Source organism: Phodopus roborovskii, unplaced genomic scaffold (assembly GCF_943737965.1).
Source record: "Phodopus roborovskii unplaced genomic scaffold, PHOROB, whole genome shotgun sequence".
In the NCBI taxonomy this organism is placed as follows: Eukaryota; Metazoa; Chordata; class Mammalia; order Rodentia; family Cricetidae; genus Phodopus; species Phodopus roborovskii.
Genome location: NW_026126409.1, coordinates 12,184,248 through 12,203,020, shown reverse-complemented (window position 1 = coordinate 12,203,020; position 18,773 = coordinate 12,184,248). Strand labels below are relative to the sequence as shown.

The window sequence follows — 18,773 nt, the reverse complement described above, 5'->3', positions numbered from 1 at the left end:
ATCATGACATTCATTGTTATGCAGCCTCCTGGACCATACTGTGGGTTTGTGGTGGACCCTCTGGGGCAAGTATCCTTTTCAGGGACAGGTACAAGGCTGATCATTCTTTTGGGAGCTGGACCTCATCTATGGGTACTGACAGTACCCACCCCTCCCTACCTCCTTCTCCACAGTCCACCTCAGGGGCACCTCTGACTCCTGGGGTTCCTTCAGACTCAGCAATGCTGCTTCTTCTGGGCTAGAGGTCAAACCTCACCCAGCAAAACCCAACCTCCTCATCACAGGACAACTGCAGGGACACGAGAGGAGGCTGCTGCAATTCATCCCAGCTCTCCTACCCCCCGTTTGAGCTCCAGGCCATGCCTATTCATCTTTCTGTGGTTGAGGCCCAACCATCGGCATGTCAGAGGACAGAAACTGAACCAGGGTGTTTGGCCCCCCTGGCTGAAGTTTCTTCAGAAGATGGCGACTTCCCTGTGGCACATGCCTGGGCTGGCTGCTGGGTGTCAGGTGTCAGGGCTTCTACCTGGACCTGCAGAGGCCTTATCTACTTGGGCTTCCTTTCGAACCTGTCCCATGGTTACTATTAGCACTGTGCCTAGTCCTGACACTAAGTTTGGAGGGGTAGGAATGGGGGCCAATGCCTGTCTTTCTTTTGGACTTGTCTCCGCCTACTCTCTCAGGGAAGACAAGCAGGCTTCTCTTGAGATCCCAGAGTCCTCTGTGCATCCCTGTGTGTGCTCAGGCACCATCTTCCCCTGCTTGGGACAGGAAACACCAAGTCTTATTCCCAGCCATGCTCATCTTTTCTTTGGGCAGCTTCCCAAAGCTCTCCATTTCAGCCTGGCACAGAGACTCTGTATTAGATATAAAACTGTTGGCCAGTTACTAGTGTTTCTTATTGGCTAGCTCTGTCTTAAATATTAACCCATTTCTATTAATGTAATTGTTTCCACGTGGTCTTATCTTACCAGAGAGAGGGTCCAGACTTTCTTCCCTAAAGTCTCTATATCTTGAATCTCCTACTACATCTCCCAGAATCCTCCTTGTCTCCTAGTCCCACCTATCTTGCTTTCCTATTTGCCAACAGTGCTTTATTCATTAACCAATAAGAGAAGCATATTTACAGAACGACCTCTCCCATCACAGAGTTATCTGGGGGATGCACACACACCACACTCATACTTTACACCATCTTTACACTTACGTATCATTCTTATGCATGCTATCTTACACACCCACACCTATGTGAGACCTACACAGATACAGGATCCTAAGAACATGTCCGTGGGTTCTGATGTCCTGGGCAGGTTGTGGACCAGTAGAGAAGATGTCAGAGTCTTAGGATTGGTCCTAACAACAGAGTTTAAAGATGCCCATGGGTTTTGATGCCCTGGGAAGACTGTGGACCAGTGGTGATGATGTTAATAATTTGAAATTTAAGAACCAGAGAGCTGAGCTGAATCTTGGATTATAACTGTAATCCTTTTATTTTCTCTGGATCTGTGTCTTGAGGACTCCATTATTGATAATGAGTAATTGCTCCTGGATTTTCCAGTTATGGGCAGTTACTTTCAATCCACTTGACTCATGTCCTTTTCTTTTGTGATATTCCATAGTGTTCTAGTAAATGATGCTAACAGTGAGGCATCCCCACCTTTGTCCTCTGTGCCGCAAAGACCATTGCTTAACCTCTCTTGGGGATTCTTAGAGCATCTAGAAACTTAAAAGATTTTGCTTTGAAGATTGATGGACATGCTTTAACAGGTAAAAAACTGTTTTTCAAACTCTTGGTGCAGTGACAATAATAAGTAAATGATCAATAAAAATTTGTGCATTTATGAAACTGCTGACTTACGTGATTGCTTTTATAATGTGGTATATTACAGCGGCATTTTTCTAATATTGCACCATACTTTAATGACATCAACAAACTTACTTGACTGGAATGAGTTTCTTTTCTTTTTTATTTCCAACATAGGCCATTGTTCTTGGTTGCCCACCATGACTAGCTGATTGCTGAAGATACACCATACTTTGTCTGCAGCATATAGGAAGATCAAGCTGGAACTGACCTGGAAACTTCCTCCCTGATGGCTAGTTTCCATAGTTCTGAAAGTACCCATTGGGTTGTCATCAATGTTCCACCCATCAGTGAATCTTGCATGCCAGAACAGCGACTACCAGTGAAATAGTGGCATGACTGTTATGGGGAGTAACCAACTCTTCTGATTTGGATTTGAGGCTGGCTCCACCTAAGGGGATTCATTTCTGATACTATAACTCTGGCCAAAAAAAAAAAAAAAAAAAACAAATAAAATCCCATGGCTTTGGAGGTTATTGATCCTATGGGATATGTGTGTGTGTGTGTGTGTGTGTGTGTGTGTATGTGTGTGTGTATGTGTGCTACCACTATTGTTTTGTTAAACAGACATGTTGTCACACTGTCTCCTACATAGTTTCTTAGCTTTTCTATAAATTGTGGTTTTTCTGTTTTTCATTAGTCGAGGTTTTGATTTTTATTTGTTTTTATTTTCTTCCCTCGAGGCAGCAATTTCTTCTTTATTCTTTGAGTGAAATCTATCAGGGAACAAGAGGGATGCCAACTAGATGATAGCACTACCGTAACTGATGAAGGAGATACTTTGGAAGCAGATATTGAACAATTAAAGAATTGCTGAAGATGATGAGCACAATTGCTATCCGCCACAGCAAAACCCTTTTCTTGTGATCCCTTTGGTAGGGCCCCTGTGCTTGAAGGATAGAGGAGGAGGTCAAAGATTTAATAACCAAGGTAGAAGCACTAGGAAAGGAAAAAACAGCTTTTCTTGTGATTGAGACAATGGATCCTCAGGATAACAGGGTTAGGGAACAAAACCCACTAAATTTCAAGGATTTAAAACAACTTAAGGAGGCTGTCACTGCTTATGGGCCCCAGGCTCCTTTCACTCAGGCAATTTTTGAGTCTTTCACAGTGTTTTGCACCCCAAGTGATTGGATGCAGCTCTGTAGAGCCACGCTGAGTGGGGTCAGGGGCTAACCATTACCTTTTTTTCAGAAGGTTCTCAATTGACCACTCACAGGTGTAGCCCTTTTACTGACCACTAATTATAGTTTGGTTAAAGCAGCTATACCTTTACACTTTAGTCCAAAGGATAAGAATTTCACCTTCATTTCAGGCACTTGTGTTCTGGCTCCCTTCTTTTTCATTGTAACTAATGCTACTAATTTTGGAGGAAGTCTCAATTGTTCTCAGCAGGTCTGCAGACTGGTTAGCTACTGGACGTATGAAACAACAGCTGTCATGGGCCACATACCCCAGATGGTACCTATGCCGGAGACCTCTACAGATGACCAACTTGTGCAGCAGAGAGGAAAGGAGATTTCAGGATCACAGCTGCCAGTGCTGCCCCCGCCACTGCAGCAACAGTTTCAAGGATAGCCCTCTCCCAATCTGTAAATACTGCAAGCACAGTGGATCAGCTATCAGGTGAAGTGACTGAAGCCTTAGCCACCCAAAACACACTTGATAATCTCGTACAAACTAGCCTCCTACAGGAACAATTGGATTTACTGTGGGAAGCACACATGGCTTCCTGTTCTCCCTCTTTCACACATATGTATGTTACACCTGTTAAAGTGGAGAATGCATCAGTTGTAGTTATTTTTCTTCAGGGATCCTGGAGTGATAAGTTTTTAAATTATACACATGCTTTAGCCATGCAGATCATTAACATCAGTGAAACCCAAGTACCACCTGCCAGTGCAGAAGACCTTTCACAAGGACTTCAACTTGTGGGCAGATTAACTAGAGAATGGGCAAGCTGTCTCTCACTGGGGCTCATAGCCCTTGCCCTTGGTGCTATCTGCCTGATCTACCAACACCACCACAGCATTAGACAGGCCCAGGGCAGCTTTCAAACGAGACAGATTCTACTGTATTCAGCTCAAGAAAAGGCCTCTGCCCAAGTATGGCTGAACTTACAGATGAACTAATCACCAGAGACAGGTAAGGCAGAAGGGGGCAAATATCCAACTTAAGTCGGGAAGGTTACAGGCCTGAGTGACCTCTCCAATAATGGGTAAGCAATTATGCTGACATGCTCAGACACCTAAGACAGGTGTTAGTTTATATTAAAAGAAAGGGGGGTCTGTAGGGCCCTGCATGCCCCCCCAAGGCACCTTGAGCAAGCCTGAAGCTGTTGGCTGGAACATTTTGCCCCAGAGTAGTTCCTGGTACTCTTCTTGATTTGCTAACACACATCTGCTGGGGAGGAACTGAGCCCGAGGACTTGATTGTTTTCCACTGTGCTGTGAGTCAGTGTGTAAGCCCACTCTATCCCCTCAATAAATGGCATTCTGCATTCCAGCTAGCTGCATGAATGACCCACTGCCTTGTCTTTTATTTCATCCTCTAGGCCTTTGCCTGATTAGTGGAAGAGATTGTAGCTCGAGTGCTACAGAGAGGGTCTTACTGTGTATGTAGCTCTAACTAGCCTGGAACTCTCTGTGTAGACCAGGCTGGCCTCAAACCCAGGGACTGGCCTGCCTCTGTAGTGTTTCAATTAAAGGTGCCTATCACCACCCTTGGCAGAGTGTGACATAAGAGGGTGGTGGTGGTTTTTGTTGTTGTTGTTGTTGTTTTTCAGACTGGGCAGACTATATTATTCCAAGATTCTTCCCACATAACATATACACCAGAATCTTTGCATTTTTTTAAATTTTATTACCATTCTCTGAAGGTGTGGCCAGTAATGGCTCTGCAAGCCATAGGGCCGGGGAGGAGGGCATTTTACCTGGACATACAGTGGTGAGCGAGCCTCGGTGGCCTCCCATGGCAGCAGGGTGAGGAGACAGGGAGGGACCGTAAAGTGACACATGTTCAGCAGCATGAGAGCATAAATACATCCTTTACACCCAGACCATATGTACACACATGAACATATATACACACATACATATAAAAATATCGCCCTACTAGGCACAGAACATTTCCAAAGAACAGAATTTGTTTCTCAGACACACACAAAAGGGCAGGGAAAACAATAGTTCTTGTGGCAGTTCTGCCGTGACTTAAAAGAAGGCTGCAGGTCCCCCCATGAGCTAGGGGAGGGGAAGCGGGGCCTGCCCTCACATGGACAGGCAGCCGGTGCCTGTGTTGCTGGAGGTGACTGACAGCATGGGCTTTTACATTTTCTTTAAAAATAATAAAAAATATCCTAATTTAATGATATTCTTTTAAAAAATGGAGTCTCCTTTATATTGTAGAAAAGAAGGCTGATATTTTAAATTATACTTTACATTTCTTGTGGAAAGAAAACCAATGCTGATGTGAGATTCTCGGTGGTTTCTGACTGCTTCTGGTGGAGGAGATGCCCCTGACTTACCAGGTCTTCCTTCACCTGCAATGGATGTGTTCCAGGAAGTGCCAGGTCTCAGTGAGAGTGCCCCAGAAACCATTTAGTTGTATAAACAACGTGCTTCGATGTAAACCCCAGTAACAAAAAATAGTTTTATATCAAATACAGTATCAAATTGTCATTTCATGTAAACACAGTGATTCTTGGTAAAGATTTGAGGCCAGAGTACCACAAAAAAATGGCCATGGGATTAATCCCTGTTTTAAAAAAAAAATCAAAAACTTATAAAAGACAAGAGTCCCTTGATCCCCTCCTCGGCTGTTGGTAGCAAACTGTCCACTCCTGTTAGAAGTGCCTTCCTCAGGATGATGGTCCCACAGAAAGCACCAGAGAGGTTAGGACGTCTTGGAGAGGCTGCACAGCAGGGTCTGTTGATTGCCCAATATTAGAAAGGGCATCTCCCACCTTTCTGCACAGGGGTCTCCTGACCCGTAGCCCCTCCTCTGTCCACTCTGGAGTTTTTAAAGTAGCTTTGGTGGTGGACTATTGTCTCCTGGATTCTGTTGTCTCCCGGATTCTGCACATTTAGGGCAGTCCTGGTGCCCAGGCCCCAGTGTCCTCTGAAGCCCATGGTGGATAGGGTCCTGCTGTTTCCAGATGTCTTGGAGCACCATCCCCTCCCACACTAAGCAAGCCCAAGCAAAAGAAAACTTAAGAGATTTGCATGCTGGTCTACTGCGCGGTAGCCTCGAGTGCCTGCCACAGAGGCCTGGCCACTATCCCTGGAGCTCGGAGAAGGGAGTGGGGCAGCCCTCGCTGCAGCTGGAGGAGTTGCTCAGCACGGCTGACCCTGGACTGGAGTCTGCGGGAAACCAGTGGAGACAGACTTCGGCTCTGGCCCTTTCCTCTGCACACCTAGAAACCTCTCTGCTTTTAAACAGGCTCTGGGCTGAGGATCTTGGCAGGCTCAGGGCACAGCTGTCGTGCACAGTGGGTCTTACCTGAGCTGCTCAGACACTGAGCTGAGCTGGATTTGCCCAGGAGGGTGGACAGACTGCTGGCTGACACCCATCCCTCCTTGCTGCTGGTCAGGTCCCGGACATACCTGAGGAGGGAATTCAGTGGCTATAATGTAACCCGTGCCCACACCCACAGTCTGTGATTGGGTGCTTCTGAGGTGGGCACAGGTAAACATCTGAAGAGGGAATCACACAGGATCACACAAGGGCATGCCTGAGGTGGGATCACACAGGGTTGTGTCTGGAGGGGGGGGGGGAAATCACACAGGGACATGTCTGAGGTAGAAGAGCTTACTACCATCTTACCAGAGCCCCTCGGCGCCCTCTTCCACTACTTCCACCATATCCCCACTCCTCATGGCAAGGGTGTCAGGGCCCTCCTTCTCATCATCCATCACCACTGTGTATTTACCTGGAACCTGATGGATGACAAGGGGCAAAGCTGAGGCTTCAGCTTGTCAGCGCTTGCTGCCTCTCAGTTTCAGCAGGCCAACAACACATCTATTCTCTATCTCCTGTGTAGTGCCGGGAGTGCCTGCATCAGAGCAGGTTTCCAGGTGCCAGCAAGGGAGGACCAGTCTTGAATTGATTGTGGAGGTTTTGGTGAGATTTCTGGCTTAAACTAGAAAGGCTGCTAGTGTTAGGGGGATGGCACAACTCATATTGTGACCAGGTTAAGGATAAAAATAGATGCAGCAATGTGTTCACAGCACTACATGTCCTTATGGGCTCCCAAGTGCCTTGCTAACTTCCAAGCTAGCATGGATACAGCTTCAGGAAAGCTCAGTTAGAACACTCTACCAGTGTGAAGTATGGGCCTCCCCAGGAAGAAGGTATGAACCATGCCAGAGCTCTAGGCAGGTGGGCACACTGTTCCATGGGACAAAGGGTGGTGGATTGTGATCCAAGTGAAAATTGTGGATCTCTGGATGGAGAACGGTGGCTGCGAAGGAGGACCTAGGCCAAGGTGGATTTTCTAGAATGTTTCCTCAGGGCCCACCCTGAGCCACCCACAGGGAGGCCAATGTTACCAGCTTCTTGGGGCCCACTCCACCATCTTCCTCTGCATCAGATGAATTGACGAGCTCCTCAGCACTGGACCAGCCTCCATCTTCCTCAGGGGCCTCCAGTGAGTGGGATGTTTTGCTCCAGCCTAGGAGAAACATCTCTCTGTGAGGTCCACACCCAAGATGCAGTCACCATTAACCAAGTGTGTTCCATATGAGGTCCAAAGGCCCCTGGAATAGGTAGCTGTGGGACTCTGAACATGACCCCATCGTGTTCTCAGGTTCACCAAACTGTGTTGCATGTGACAGCTCTCTGTCTTTGTTGGAGTCACCCGCTGGGCCACCCTAAGGGGTAAGATGAAGCCCAGAACCTTCTTCAGGCCCCAGCCCTACCAAACCCACCTACTTGGACTCTATAGCAAACCCTGTGAAGGGAGGTGCTCTTCAGTCAAAACTGTGATGGCTAGCACCTACTTTTCTGGCCAAGAAGAAAATTTCCATCTAGAATGACCTAATAAATCCCTGACCTGTGAGATGCATACAGCTATGGTTCTCACTGGACAGGTTAACAACCAGGAGGATGTCAAGGCTGTGTGTGGGTACCCTAGCAACCCCAGTCCTGCCATTTGGAAAATCCACTGAATTTCCTACTGCTTTATTCCTATTTATCTTGCTATTTGCTCCAAAGGATAACATCAGCATTTCCCTTTTTGGAGAGATGGAGATGATAAAATTCTATTGAGTAAATTCCTCAGACAGTAATAGGTTGAGACGACTACCCTGTCCATCCTGGTACCTTGTGAAACCGGAGGACACGTCAACATACAATGAAGCATAGCAAGGAACGCTAGCCTGCTTGTTGGATCTGAGTCTACATACACCTGGTGTCATATTGTAGTAGGTGCTGGTGCAGTGTGGGGGCAACAATGAGGCCTGCTAGCTTTGCAGTCACTCCCATGGCTGAGCATGCCCAGAGCCGGTGAAGGAAATCCTCTGCTAAGGAACAATGGGAAGGCTCTTCTGTCTTCCTAGGAAACAGATATGCCAAGACACTTCTCACATATCAACTGTGCAGGCTCAGGGCCCACACTCACTCTGGCAGGACTAACTAGAGCACCTCTGATCTGCCTCCCTGAGGCCAGACTTAGGGCCTGGGGATAGTTGTGTACTTAGTCCTGGAAAGTGTCATACTAGTCTTACATATACGTAATTACTGGGCTCTAGGGGTTTCCAGCTACAACCATTGACCCTCTTGCTCTAAGCACATGTGTAGGTGGCCTGAATCTTTCTTCTTTTCCACTGACCATCATGTTGCTACAAAGCTCACACTGGGGCCTCTACCTAAACAGAAGCAAAATATAAGGAGAGTTGGAGCAGACAAACTCCCAAGTACAAAACCTTCCAGCATCAGGGATTGCACAGCCACTCACAAGCTAGACAGAAATCTTCGCTGTCCTTAGTGTGTCTGTGAGAGGCTTCCAGCAGCTTACCCTTTGGCAGCTAACATAGCTCACAGTGTCAGTTGACCCAGAGTAGTATCAGATCATGCTGCTGTCTGTATTTGTTGGACACTCTATTAACAGGAAGCCCAACATGCTGGCCTAACAGTGTCTAGGTACCAGATGCGAGACAAGCACACAAAAGGATTTAGAAGCATGATAACCTCAAATTAGGTGCCATCACTCTCTTTGGGGATTTTGGGAGAATGCATAAGAATGTTAGCCAATTGCCTTGTACAACTATCATCTCTCTCTCTCTCTCTCCTTCCCTTCCTCCCTCCCCCCCTCAGGTGTGGACTGCATCTACACTACAGAAGGCACCAAGGATGGGAATGACTAGCCCTCCTATACCACCTAGCCATCTTCTCTGCAACCCAGAAGGCTGTATTGTTGCCACTCAGATTCAAGGGAAGGGACACTGGCAGAAATAAACCACTACGCTGGAACAAGGGTGGGAACAGCATTTGGCACAGTCACAGCCGTGTCTGCTGTCTCCAAACACTATGTCCCATGGTGGGATATCTCAGGGTCCTGGGTAACACAACGAAGAGTGCTGAGTGGATAAAAGCAGACCTTCACGGGAGATGGTGAGTGGCTGCTGAGCAATGGGAGCGCAGCATCGGAGTGTTGGGCTTCTACCCATTCATGAATTTTGACCTCTGAGGATTGCAGCTGGGTTACCAGGGCTTGAGCATGGTTTGGGGGGGGGGTAGAATGAGCCTGCCAGTATGATAAGGATGGCCCTGGGAATCTGAGCTCCTTGGGACAAGGGAGAAGGAAATAGGGACCCAAGGCCTAGAGTGGAGCTGTACTCAGTGGTCATCTGCCAGTGCAAAGACCTGATCCTTTTGCTTGTTTCCACCCAGAATGGTAGGGCTAGCTGGTGACTCGTGGGAGGGTGCTGGGACCACTGCCCTTTCAACAGGGCAGCTGCAGGCTACACTAGCACTGAGAGAGAAATCTCAGTGTAACTGCTGCTCAGCCAGTCTGTGCCTGGGCCTCTCTGCTTGCCAATGATGGGCCAAGGAGACAGTAGGGATGTGGCATCTACCAGCATCTATCTCCAGGCACCAAGCTGTGACACCAGTTATTGCTCCTGGCTGTGTGATCTATTATTAGCTTTCATCCTAGGTACTCTGCACAGCCACAGATAGCATGCCTGGCTGGGGTTCAGGGGCTGCCGCGCTACCTCGCAAACCAAAGGGAGTCGGGTCGCTCTTTACTTCGTGCCGCTTAGCTTTTTTGTCAGGACTGGTCGGAGAGGCTGCAGGAAGAGGAAGAGGCAAAAATACAACAGTAGAGAGAAAGCGGAGGAAGGGTCAAGTGAGCAGAGGAGGCAGGCAAGGTGTTTTGAGATGAGATGACTGAGGGATCGCCCAGGGGAGCGGGGAGGCCCAGAGAGTGGAGGTGGCCGGCAGTGGCCTTAGCCGTCAGTCATCATCTTAGGGGCTGCCCTCAGCTCGGCTTAACAGAACAAGAGTTTCTTCCATTCAAATTTGAAGCCAACTAAGAATTATAAATTGGGAAATCCTCTAATTCTTTCTCTCTACAGACCTGAGCCTGTAATTTGGGAGAGCTGGAGGATTGGAAGGGAGCATTGTGCACAACCAAGTCATGCCAGGGCTGTCCCCAACCTCTGGTCACCAAGGAGCATCCCCAGACGATGAAGCTATTTCAGCTCTCAGTTCAAAGGCTTTTTTTCCCTGCCACTGTTCACTAGCAAACACCCTAGAAGACACCTGGGCGTGGCACTCAGCAGTCAAGAATTGTGGCAGCAAGAAAGGCAGAGGCCTGCAGAGCCAAAGGGAAAATTCGAGGTGTTGGGGGTAGGGGAGTGGGAGAAGGGGTCAGGCCAGATAAGCAGTTAACAGCTCCAGTTTTTAGCAGGCCGCACTCCCAAGGCTGGCTCTCTCTGTATTCGAAAGGCACCCCTAAAAGATAACGTCGGGCATCTGTATCTACACGGCGTCAGTGGGCAAGAATGATAGGGTGGGAAATGTGCTGTGTGGCTGTGTGTGGCGCCAGAGGTCGCCACACAGGGATGTCGTGGAAGGCAGTGGGGGTTACTGCCTCTTTACCTTTCTGACCTTTGAGGTTAGCCAAGCCCTGCAGTGTGAAGCGCTTTCTGGAAAGCGCAGAGCTTTCAGAGGTAGAGCTAGGGACCGCATCGTCTAGGAGGGAGGAGAGACAGAATGCAGAGACAGCATCTGGGAGGGGAGGGAGGGTGGCAGGTTGCAAAGGGCACCAGCCACGGACCTATGCTCAGGAGTCGATGGGCAGAGAGAAGTGGCACATTTTAGGGTGCACCAGGTGGAGGTACACAGTGACTATGAATGAGGGGTCTGTTGTGAGGCCAGTGTGCAGGAGCCACCCTGAACTCTCCCATGCTGGCTGATGGACATTCCATGCACAATGCCCGAATGGGGCACACTGTAGCTGACACTCACCTTTGCCCTTCTCAGGGGGCTTTGGCAATGACGAGCTCACATATCCTTCCAGGCTCAGTGGGTCTGTCTTCCGGTCTTCCAGCTTCTTGACATTTCTTGTGTTCCCTTTAGTGGGACTGAAGGCATCAGTGACCAATGAAGAAACAGTATGTCGGTTAATTTCTCAGGACTGTCTGAGGGCTAACACATCTTGGCTCCTGGTCTATCCTCCAGGCCCCATCCCTCATTCGAAGATGGTGACCAACTGCCTCTAGGCTGTACCCTTGGCATGCTGACTACCATGGGAAGTGACCCCACAAACAGGAAGTTGTGAAGCAGGGGACTTGCTGAGGAAGGCAGAGCTAGAGACCACACCTTCGGGCCTGATGTTCATGCATAAGTCACTGACACATAATCCCCAGATGACATTGGATGGCCTTGTGTAGACTCATCTCAGTGACACAGCAAACCCTGCGGCATGTGCAGAAGCCCTGCTATCTTTCCTCATGTCTTGGGGACAGTTTCACTACATTGCCTTAGTAGATCCTATCGCCCTGGTGTCCTGTGTGCTAGGACTGTAGCATGCCCATCTGCTCTCTGGGCTTCTGATTGACACACCGCCACGCTCACCTGGTGCTGGATGGCGTGGGCAAAGGAAGGCTGTGGGACTGCTCCAGGGCTCTGTGTTGGCTGGCTTCTGTGGGAGGGCAAACGGACACATGTCACTTTGCTCTCACAAGCTAAAGGCTCTCGGACACTTGACAATGGCATGCGGGAAAACAGACAAAAGCCAAAGGGAGCCTCACCCCGGCAGGCCTGAAGCTGGCTGGTCAGGACTTTCCGAATCTCATTCACCCATGCTGCTTTGATCTCAGGAGTTGGGGCCTGTTCCAAAAGAGAGGTGGGAATTGGTATAAGTTCCAATAGACACTCTGGAGGACCATCCTAGGAATCAACAGACCCCTGTGTGTGACAGACAGAAGGAGCAGGTGGATGTCCCTTTGTGGATCTTTTAACCCTGCAGCACAGGATTGGCTGCAAAAGGTTGTGCGTCTGTGCAGGTGACCAGGGCATGGCGAAGTCAGCCAGTTACTAGCAGGAAGGCCAACTCTCCTGCCAATGTTTTTGTGCTGGGCTAATTGCACATGTGGCCTGACCTGCAGAACAGATCTTCTGGGAGTACCCTCTATTTGAACTTGTTTTAGGTGAGAGGCACAACACTCACACTCATACCAGATGGGTGTGACCAGGCCAAGAGCATCATCACCTGTGGCCAGGACTGTCACCCTGTATTAATAAAGAGGTCTGAAGCCCAGCCTCATTATTACTGCTGGGACAGCTGCTGGGCTCCAACCTTGATTCAGCTCTGTGAGGTTTTCTCAGCTGGGTTTAAAACTAGACAGCACACCAGGGCTGCAACACTGCCATGGCCACTGTGTGCTGCCAGTTCCCATCTCATCTTCTGTGACTCTGAGGGCAAGTGAAAAGCCCAGCCAGGTTGGGGTACTTATGTTCTTGCCTGGGTCTCATGGAGAGGATGTTGTCCCTTCAGTCTATTTTGTAACTCTTCCCTCTCTTCCATTGGTCAATAAGGACAGGTATACCATACATTCCACCAGAGAGCCAGAGAGCCAGAGAGCCAGAGAGCCAGAGAGCCAGAGAGCCAGAGAGCCAGGCTGTGTGGACAAAGCTCTCTAGGGCTATCAAGAGATGTGGGAGCAAGAGCCATTTCTGGTATTGCCTGTCTATTACCATAGATGCACTTGTTCCCAAATTCCATCCTGGGCCTAGCACATCCTGTGGCCCTGGGAAGTGACCTAGTGTGACAGCTCCTGCCTCTGGGGAGTGAACCTCATGAAGACTGTTGACCTGATTTTCGTTGGCAGTCCCTCACTGGCCACCCTGAAGAGGCTCAAGAGCTCTTGCAGAGCAAGTTAGTGTCCCTACCTGGACGATGTAAACCTCCTCTCTTGCATTGTACCAGATCTCAAACTTCTTGGCGTCACCCTTCACATTTTCTGTGATGCCAACTGCAGTCATCTGATGGCATAGGAATAAAGGCAGACATCAGTATGCACAGTGGAGCCATGTGTCCTGTTCAGGGATGATGGAAACTGAGGGGGAATGTGAAGTTGGGGTCAGGGTGAAGGGTGGTAGGAGCCCCAGTGTTCCCATGGGTAGGAGCTGGGTGCCTGATAACCCTTCATGTTAGATTGAGGCTTATTTGGTGACTGAGTTCCTTCCCTCAAATTGCTGGCTGAGTCACTCACATTCAAGGACTGCTTGTAGCTGTAGGAAGGCGCCTTCTCATACCCCTCCCCATTTTCCTCCCTCTTCTTGCAGAAGAGGACCGCCTTCTCGTGCAGAAACAGGTGCCGCTGCATGGGCTTGAACCTGGCTAGCTCCTTCACCTTGGTGTGGCCCTTCTTGTGGTCTGTCCACACACTGAAGGAGCCTTGCATCAGCAGCTTCCCCAGGTCACTGAGGTTCCCCTGGAACACAGGACACATGTTGGACACAGTGCACAGTGGAAAGACTACATGCTGTAGAGTTCTCCTTGTAGCACACTCTAGAAGGGGCAAATCTTGGGAGGTGGTAGAAGGTCAGTCAGCAAGAGGCGACATAGCATGGAGGAGCCATGGTAGAGAAGCGTCGGCATCCAGAACCCTAATGTACAGTGGACTTCAGTTAAAGACATATCCCCACAGGCCTGCCAAGGGCAACAGCTGTGTCCCACCAACACAATAGTTTACAATGGAGGAGGCGGGGGGGGGGCAGGGATGGATGTTTATGGAATATGAGCCACACTCAATTTTAATAAATCTAAAACTGTTAAAATAAATAAAAATTAGTCATTTAATGGACATTCAGAAAGAAAAACCCTTCTATGTTGACTTGAGGTGGGTCTATACAAAGAAGTTAACGCTAGCCAGCCACTTTGTCATTAGCCACTGGACCGCACACCATATCACAGAAAACATGGGGTCCCACCTGGTGCCCAGGAAGTAGACAGGAGGAGAGAGTCTTGGGGTGCAGCCCTGTTGGAGAGGTCTCACACGCCTGGGGGAACAGTTGTGGCCTGCCCCACATATGGACAGGCTCCTGACTCAGAACCTGGGTCTGCCCTAGGCCTTGGGTCATGTGTGTCCACATCAAGACTCAGGCCCTGAGCCACATGTGTCCATGTCAAGACTCAGAGAGCTTGGAAGTACTGATAGGATTGCTTCTATCAAATTGCTCTTGAGACAATGACCAAGACAGGACAAAGTGCATCGTATCTTTGGGACCATGGAGCCACAAATAGGGCCTTACATCATAGCCAGTGATGGCGATGAGGTGCATGGAGTCATTCACCGCCTTGAGGATGCCAAGAATGGAGCTCAGAGCTTCTTGCAGGTCCTCTGCCCCCTCACAGTTCTTGCTATATTTCAACATTTCCTGAGGGGGTATAAGAGGATGCAGTTTATACACCAAGATCTCCCCTCTACACCCCCAGGAGCAGCTGACTTCCCCACAGATTCAGACTCCAAATGGGATCCTTAGAATCCTGGCGTGGTCCCTGGACAGACACCAGCACACCAGGCATAGCAAGCCACTTGGTCCCCAGCCCCCAAGCCAGAATGAACAGCTGGATTCTGCAGAGCAGGTGCTACCTGCCTGACAGCTTATCACACTTATGTGCACACTTATCATACTTGCCTCATGCTATTGCCATGGCCCTGCTAAAGGCACAGTGCTACACCTGCCTTGCCACACCTAGCAGACTCCAAGACAGAGACTCATTACTACCCACCATGCTAAGGACCAGCAGGACAGAGAGGGCTCGGCTCCCAACCCCTACTTGGAGAGGCTATCAGCACAGGCTCCTGGTATAGCTGGCCATCTTTATGTCCCTGGCACTCTACAATGCCTAGCACACAGTAGGCTCACACAAGTGGCTGAATGAATCAGGGCCATAGCAAGGTGGAGGAGAAATGGCTCACAAGAGTGCCTTTGGGCCTGGCACCTGGGTGAGGACGAGGCTGGGATAGGCCCCAGTCCCCGCAGACACCTGGCCAGCAGGCAGATGTGGCTAACCCTGGAGACTTCACCTTGAGCAGCAGCTGGTACTTGGTTATTCTCTGCACAGGTTTCAGCAGGTAGGAGTCCAGGCTCAGCTTGTGGTCCAGCTTCTTCTGGCACTCCTGGGGTTAACCAAGAAACAGTCACTCACGCAAAGCCACAGCTCTGTCTGAGGCCCCAAGGAAGGAAGTAATAGTGTGGGGAACACACTCAAGACAAACCTGGAAGAAGGGACAGTCGGAGCATTGTCTCCACAGGCTCTCGGACCGTGGCTTGTTCTGACAGTACTTCTCGTAGATCTGGAACTCCTCCATCTACAGCCAGGAGGGACAAAGACAGCATGGACTGTTTTCCAGTCACACCGAGCCCCTTTCTGATCTCAGAGATGAAGCTGCTGCTGCTTCCCAGCTAACTTTCCCAGTCAGGCTTGCTATTCACCAACACTGAAGCCTCATACCCTAACCCATTGGCCGCTGACCATTCGCAGCCCAGAGAGGTGGAGACCGAGCTCTGCCAAGAGGTTGTTTATAGGACAGTCTGTTTATGTACATAAATTCCAGGGTGTTCTCAGTCAGTTCTGTAAATTATGCAAGTTATTTTGTTGAAATATGTCTGAACAGGACTCAAGAGATTTCTTGGTGGTTAAGAACACTGGCTGCACTTGCAGAGAATGTAGGTTCAGTTCTCAGCATCCACATGGCAGCTCACAGCTGTCTATAACTCCAGTTAAAAGGAATCCAGTATCCTCTTCTGGCTTTTGCAGACACCACACACATGCACGCATGCATGCACGCATGTACGCACGCACGCACGCGCGCACACACACACACACACACAGACACACACACACATACACAGTAGACAGTAGAGATACATACATACAGGCACTCATTTATACACATTATGTGAAATGAAATTTTCCCTGGGTACCTCAGGGGATGTAGAAGGTCCTAGGGTACAGCTAGGTCTAGAATAGAGTGCTCTGGGGGTTGCAGATGATTTGGGGTACAGAGGGCTCTGGGTCTTTAATGGATATGGCAGTAGATTACAGGAGTTCCTGGGATATTTGGATCTGAATGCAGGAGATTCTGGGATAAAGAGTCTGGGGATACAGATGGTTTGGAGACACAGCTTAAAACACATATTTTGGAAAGCACACAGTGCTGGGCATATGGTTTGGGACACAAATGGTTCTGAGGCACAAATGGTTCTGAGGCACACAATGGGTTTGGGTGTATAACCTCCATGATTTATGGACACAGAGGACTCTGGGGCAAGGGTAAGCTTCCCAGTGCGGTGAGCCCACCTAGTCTGGCTTGCTTCAGTAGGATGGTAAGGCTGGACTCCTGCATTCCCCACCCCTGGAGGCTCTGATCTGCCCTTGATGCTGGAGTCCTCCTGGCCTTTGATTTCTAATGCCAACCCCAATCTGTTTGACCCCTACCAGTTCTGAGCTGGGATCAAGAGAAGCTGAGGTCAAGCATCCATGGGTAAGAGACATGGGTAGGGCAGCTGCCTGCTAGCAGGGTTCTTGTGCCTCAGTCTCACTGATGACACAGCTGCTGAAGGTTGGCAACTATGGGCACTTGGTAAGTGTGGAGTCCTGACGGTTCTGAAGACAGAGGGCAATCTGCCAGTGTTGGCTTCCAGACTCCCATCCTCACTGTCTGAGAGCTGGAAAACAGCTCCCACCAGAAGGTCACTTCCTAGGGCTGTGTCAGTCTTAATAACCTTTTCATTATGTCAAAATAAGTTCAACATAGCTGGCTTCTCACCAGAGTGAGGAGCTGTTCAGAACATGGACCCACACAGATACAGACTCCTATTCTTTAGGAGGAATTTCAGAGCTTGACTCAGCCACCATGCTACAGACTAGAGAAGCATCTTATGGATCGTTTTGTAAAAGCACCTGAGTTCAGTGTAAAACCAATTGTCCCTGAGTATCTATCTGAAGGGGACTCGGATGGCTCTCAGGTATGGATGACAGCTTTGGGTACACAGGGTTATAGACGTTGCATGGGGGATTCTGATGCTGCTGGTTAGAGACCTGTGACCTATGGAGTGATGACTACCTCAGGTTTGGGGACTCTGGAGACACATTAGTGGTTAGGCTGAGCCAAGACAAATATGGCTCCTTCTTCCCTTCTATGTTGAGACAGGGTCTCACTATGTAGCCTTTGCTGGTCTTGAACTCATGGAGATCTACTTGCACCTATGTCCTAAGTTGCCAGGTGTGAAGGTGTGCACCACCATGCCTGGGCCTTGGCAGTGACTGGCTAGAGCTTCAGGTTAGTGTGGGGATGGAACCTGGGAGCTGGTGTGTGCTGGGCAAGTGTTCTGTGCACCACTGAGTTGTATCCTGGCCTCCTCTAGCTCTTTATCTCATGACCTTGCTTTGTTTTCTCCTGCCAGTGACCTTCCTTCTGTACAATGTGAATCTCACAGGTCACGGTGCTTAGTGTGACAGTATCTCATGGCTGAGAAATTATGCACCTGTCCCACTCTTTCTGCTCTGGGGTGTCCTTGACTGGGACTTTCAGATTTCCACACACCGCTCTTTTTAAACTCATCTCCACTGTCCTATGAGGGAAGCACCTACGGTTCCAAAGAGGAGAAAACGGACTTAGTGAGAGTCCCTATGCCTTCTCCAGGGTTGTCCATCTAGCAAGGCTTAGACAAAAATAACCCAACCCACAAAGGAAGTTCAGCAGCATCAGGCCTCTGAAACTAATTCCTGCATCCCTAGATGTTGAGCTTCCTGGTTTTTCTCTTTTTCTGAAGCAGTTATTAGCCTGTAGTGGGGTTGCAGTGAGAACTGAAGGCATCCCTGGCGAGCAGCTTTGATGAGGCCGTCAAGATGCTATGCACGGTGAGGGATGTGGAGGTACCAAAGCCTCCCTCCCACTTAATGATGTACATTCAGGGTCCCTCAGAGGTTAGAGATATGCACTGCCTGGGAGGCAAGCAGTTAGAGATACATACCCTCTCCAGAAAGCACCTCCCCACCAGCTCTGGGCAGTCTATGCAGCTCTCCAGCTCCCTCAGGAATATTCTGCATGGAGAGATTGCCAGCCAGGTGGTGAACACAGTGGAATCAGATGACACTGTCTTTATGGCAGCGACTCCCTACTTGGCCTGGGAGCCTGCAGCTCCACCCTGGCTCCTGAGTATCCACAGCCCAGGCAGCCTCCCTTTATTTCTGGCCTTGCAGTTCATATTAAAGTTGGAGCTACTCTTCTGGGGACAGAGATGAGAAGGACAGAGACAAGGACTGAACATGCAAAGGCTCTGGAGGCCCTACACACTGGCCATGAGCTTGTGGGTTTTCTGGGACCCACCAAATCCCCACTGTGTTCCCTGTCTAAACACAGATTTGCACCTGTCCTCGGGGAGAGCCCAG

General features: G+C 49.4%; 1 protein-coding gene across 13 annotated transcripts in view; it reads right to left on the bottom strand.

Annotated features, from left to right (window-relative positions):
• Nucleotides 1-4,703: 4,703 nt before the first annotated feature.
• The window catches only part of Mcf2l (MCF.2 cell line derived transforming sequence like), a 130,691-nt gene continuing 116,621 nt past the window's right edge, over nucleotides 4,704-18,773 (bottom strand). For 5 of the 13 annotated variants that reach the window (XM_051182001.1, XM_051182015.1, XM_051182005.1 and 2 more), the window contains 15 exons: nucleotides 18,356-18,425; nucleotides 15,595-15,687; nucleotides 15,403-15,495; nucleotides 14,624-14,749; nucleotides 13,582-13,803; nucleotides 13,259-13,351; nucleotides 12,118-12,196; nucleotides 11,942-12,008; nucleotides 11,333-11,448; nucleotides 10,964-11,056; nucleotides 10,075-10,149; nucleotides 7,411-7,532; nucleotides 6,686-6,798; nucleotides 6,362-6,465; nucleotides 4,704-6,222 (listed from right to left, as the gene is read on the bottom strand). In XM_051182001.1, coding sequence (XP_051037958.1) covers nucleotides 6,137-6,222; nucleotides 6,362-6,465; nucleotides 6,686-6,798; nucleotides 7,411-7,532; nucleotides 10,075-10,149; nucleotides 10,964-11,056; nucleotides 11,333-11,448; nucleotides 11,942-12,008; nucleotides 12,118-12,196; nucleotides 13,259-13,351; nucleotides 13,582-13,803; nucleotides 14,624-14,749; nucleotides 15,403-15,495; nucleotides 15,595-15,687; nucleotides 18,356-18,425 — 1,552 coding nt within the window. In that variant the 3' untranslated portion in view covers nucleotides 4,704-6,136. Of the gene's footprint in view, nucleotides 6,466-6,685; nucleotides 6,799-7,410; nucleotides 7,533-10,074; nucleotides 10,150-10,963; nucleotides 11,057-11,332; nucleotides 11,449-11,941; nucleotides 12,009-12,117; nucleotides 12,197-13,258; nucleotides 13,352-13,581; nucleotides 13,804-14,623; nucleotides 14,750-15,402; nucleotides 15,496-15,594; nucleotides 15,688-18,355; nucleotides 18,426-18,773 lie in introns of all 13 variants that reach the window. The other 8 variants (XM_051182002.1, XM_051182008.1, XM_051182006.1 and 5 more) reach the window with 4 other exon arrangements.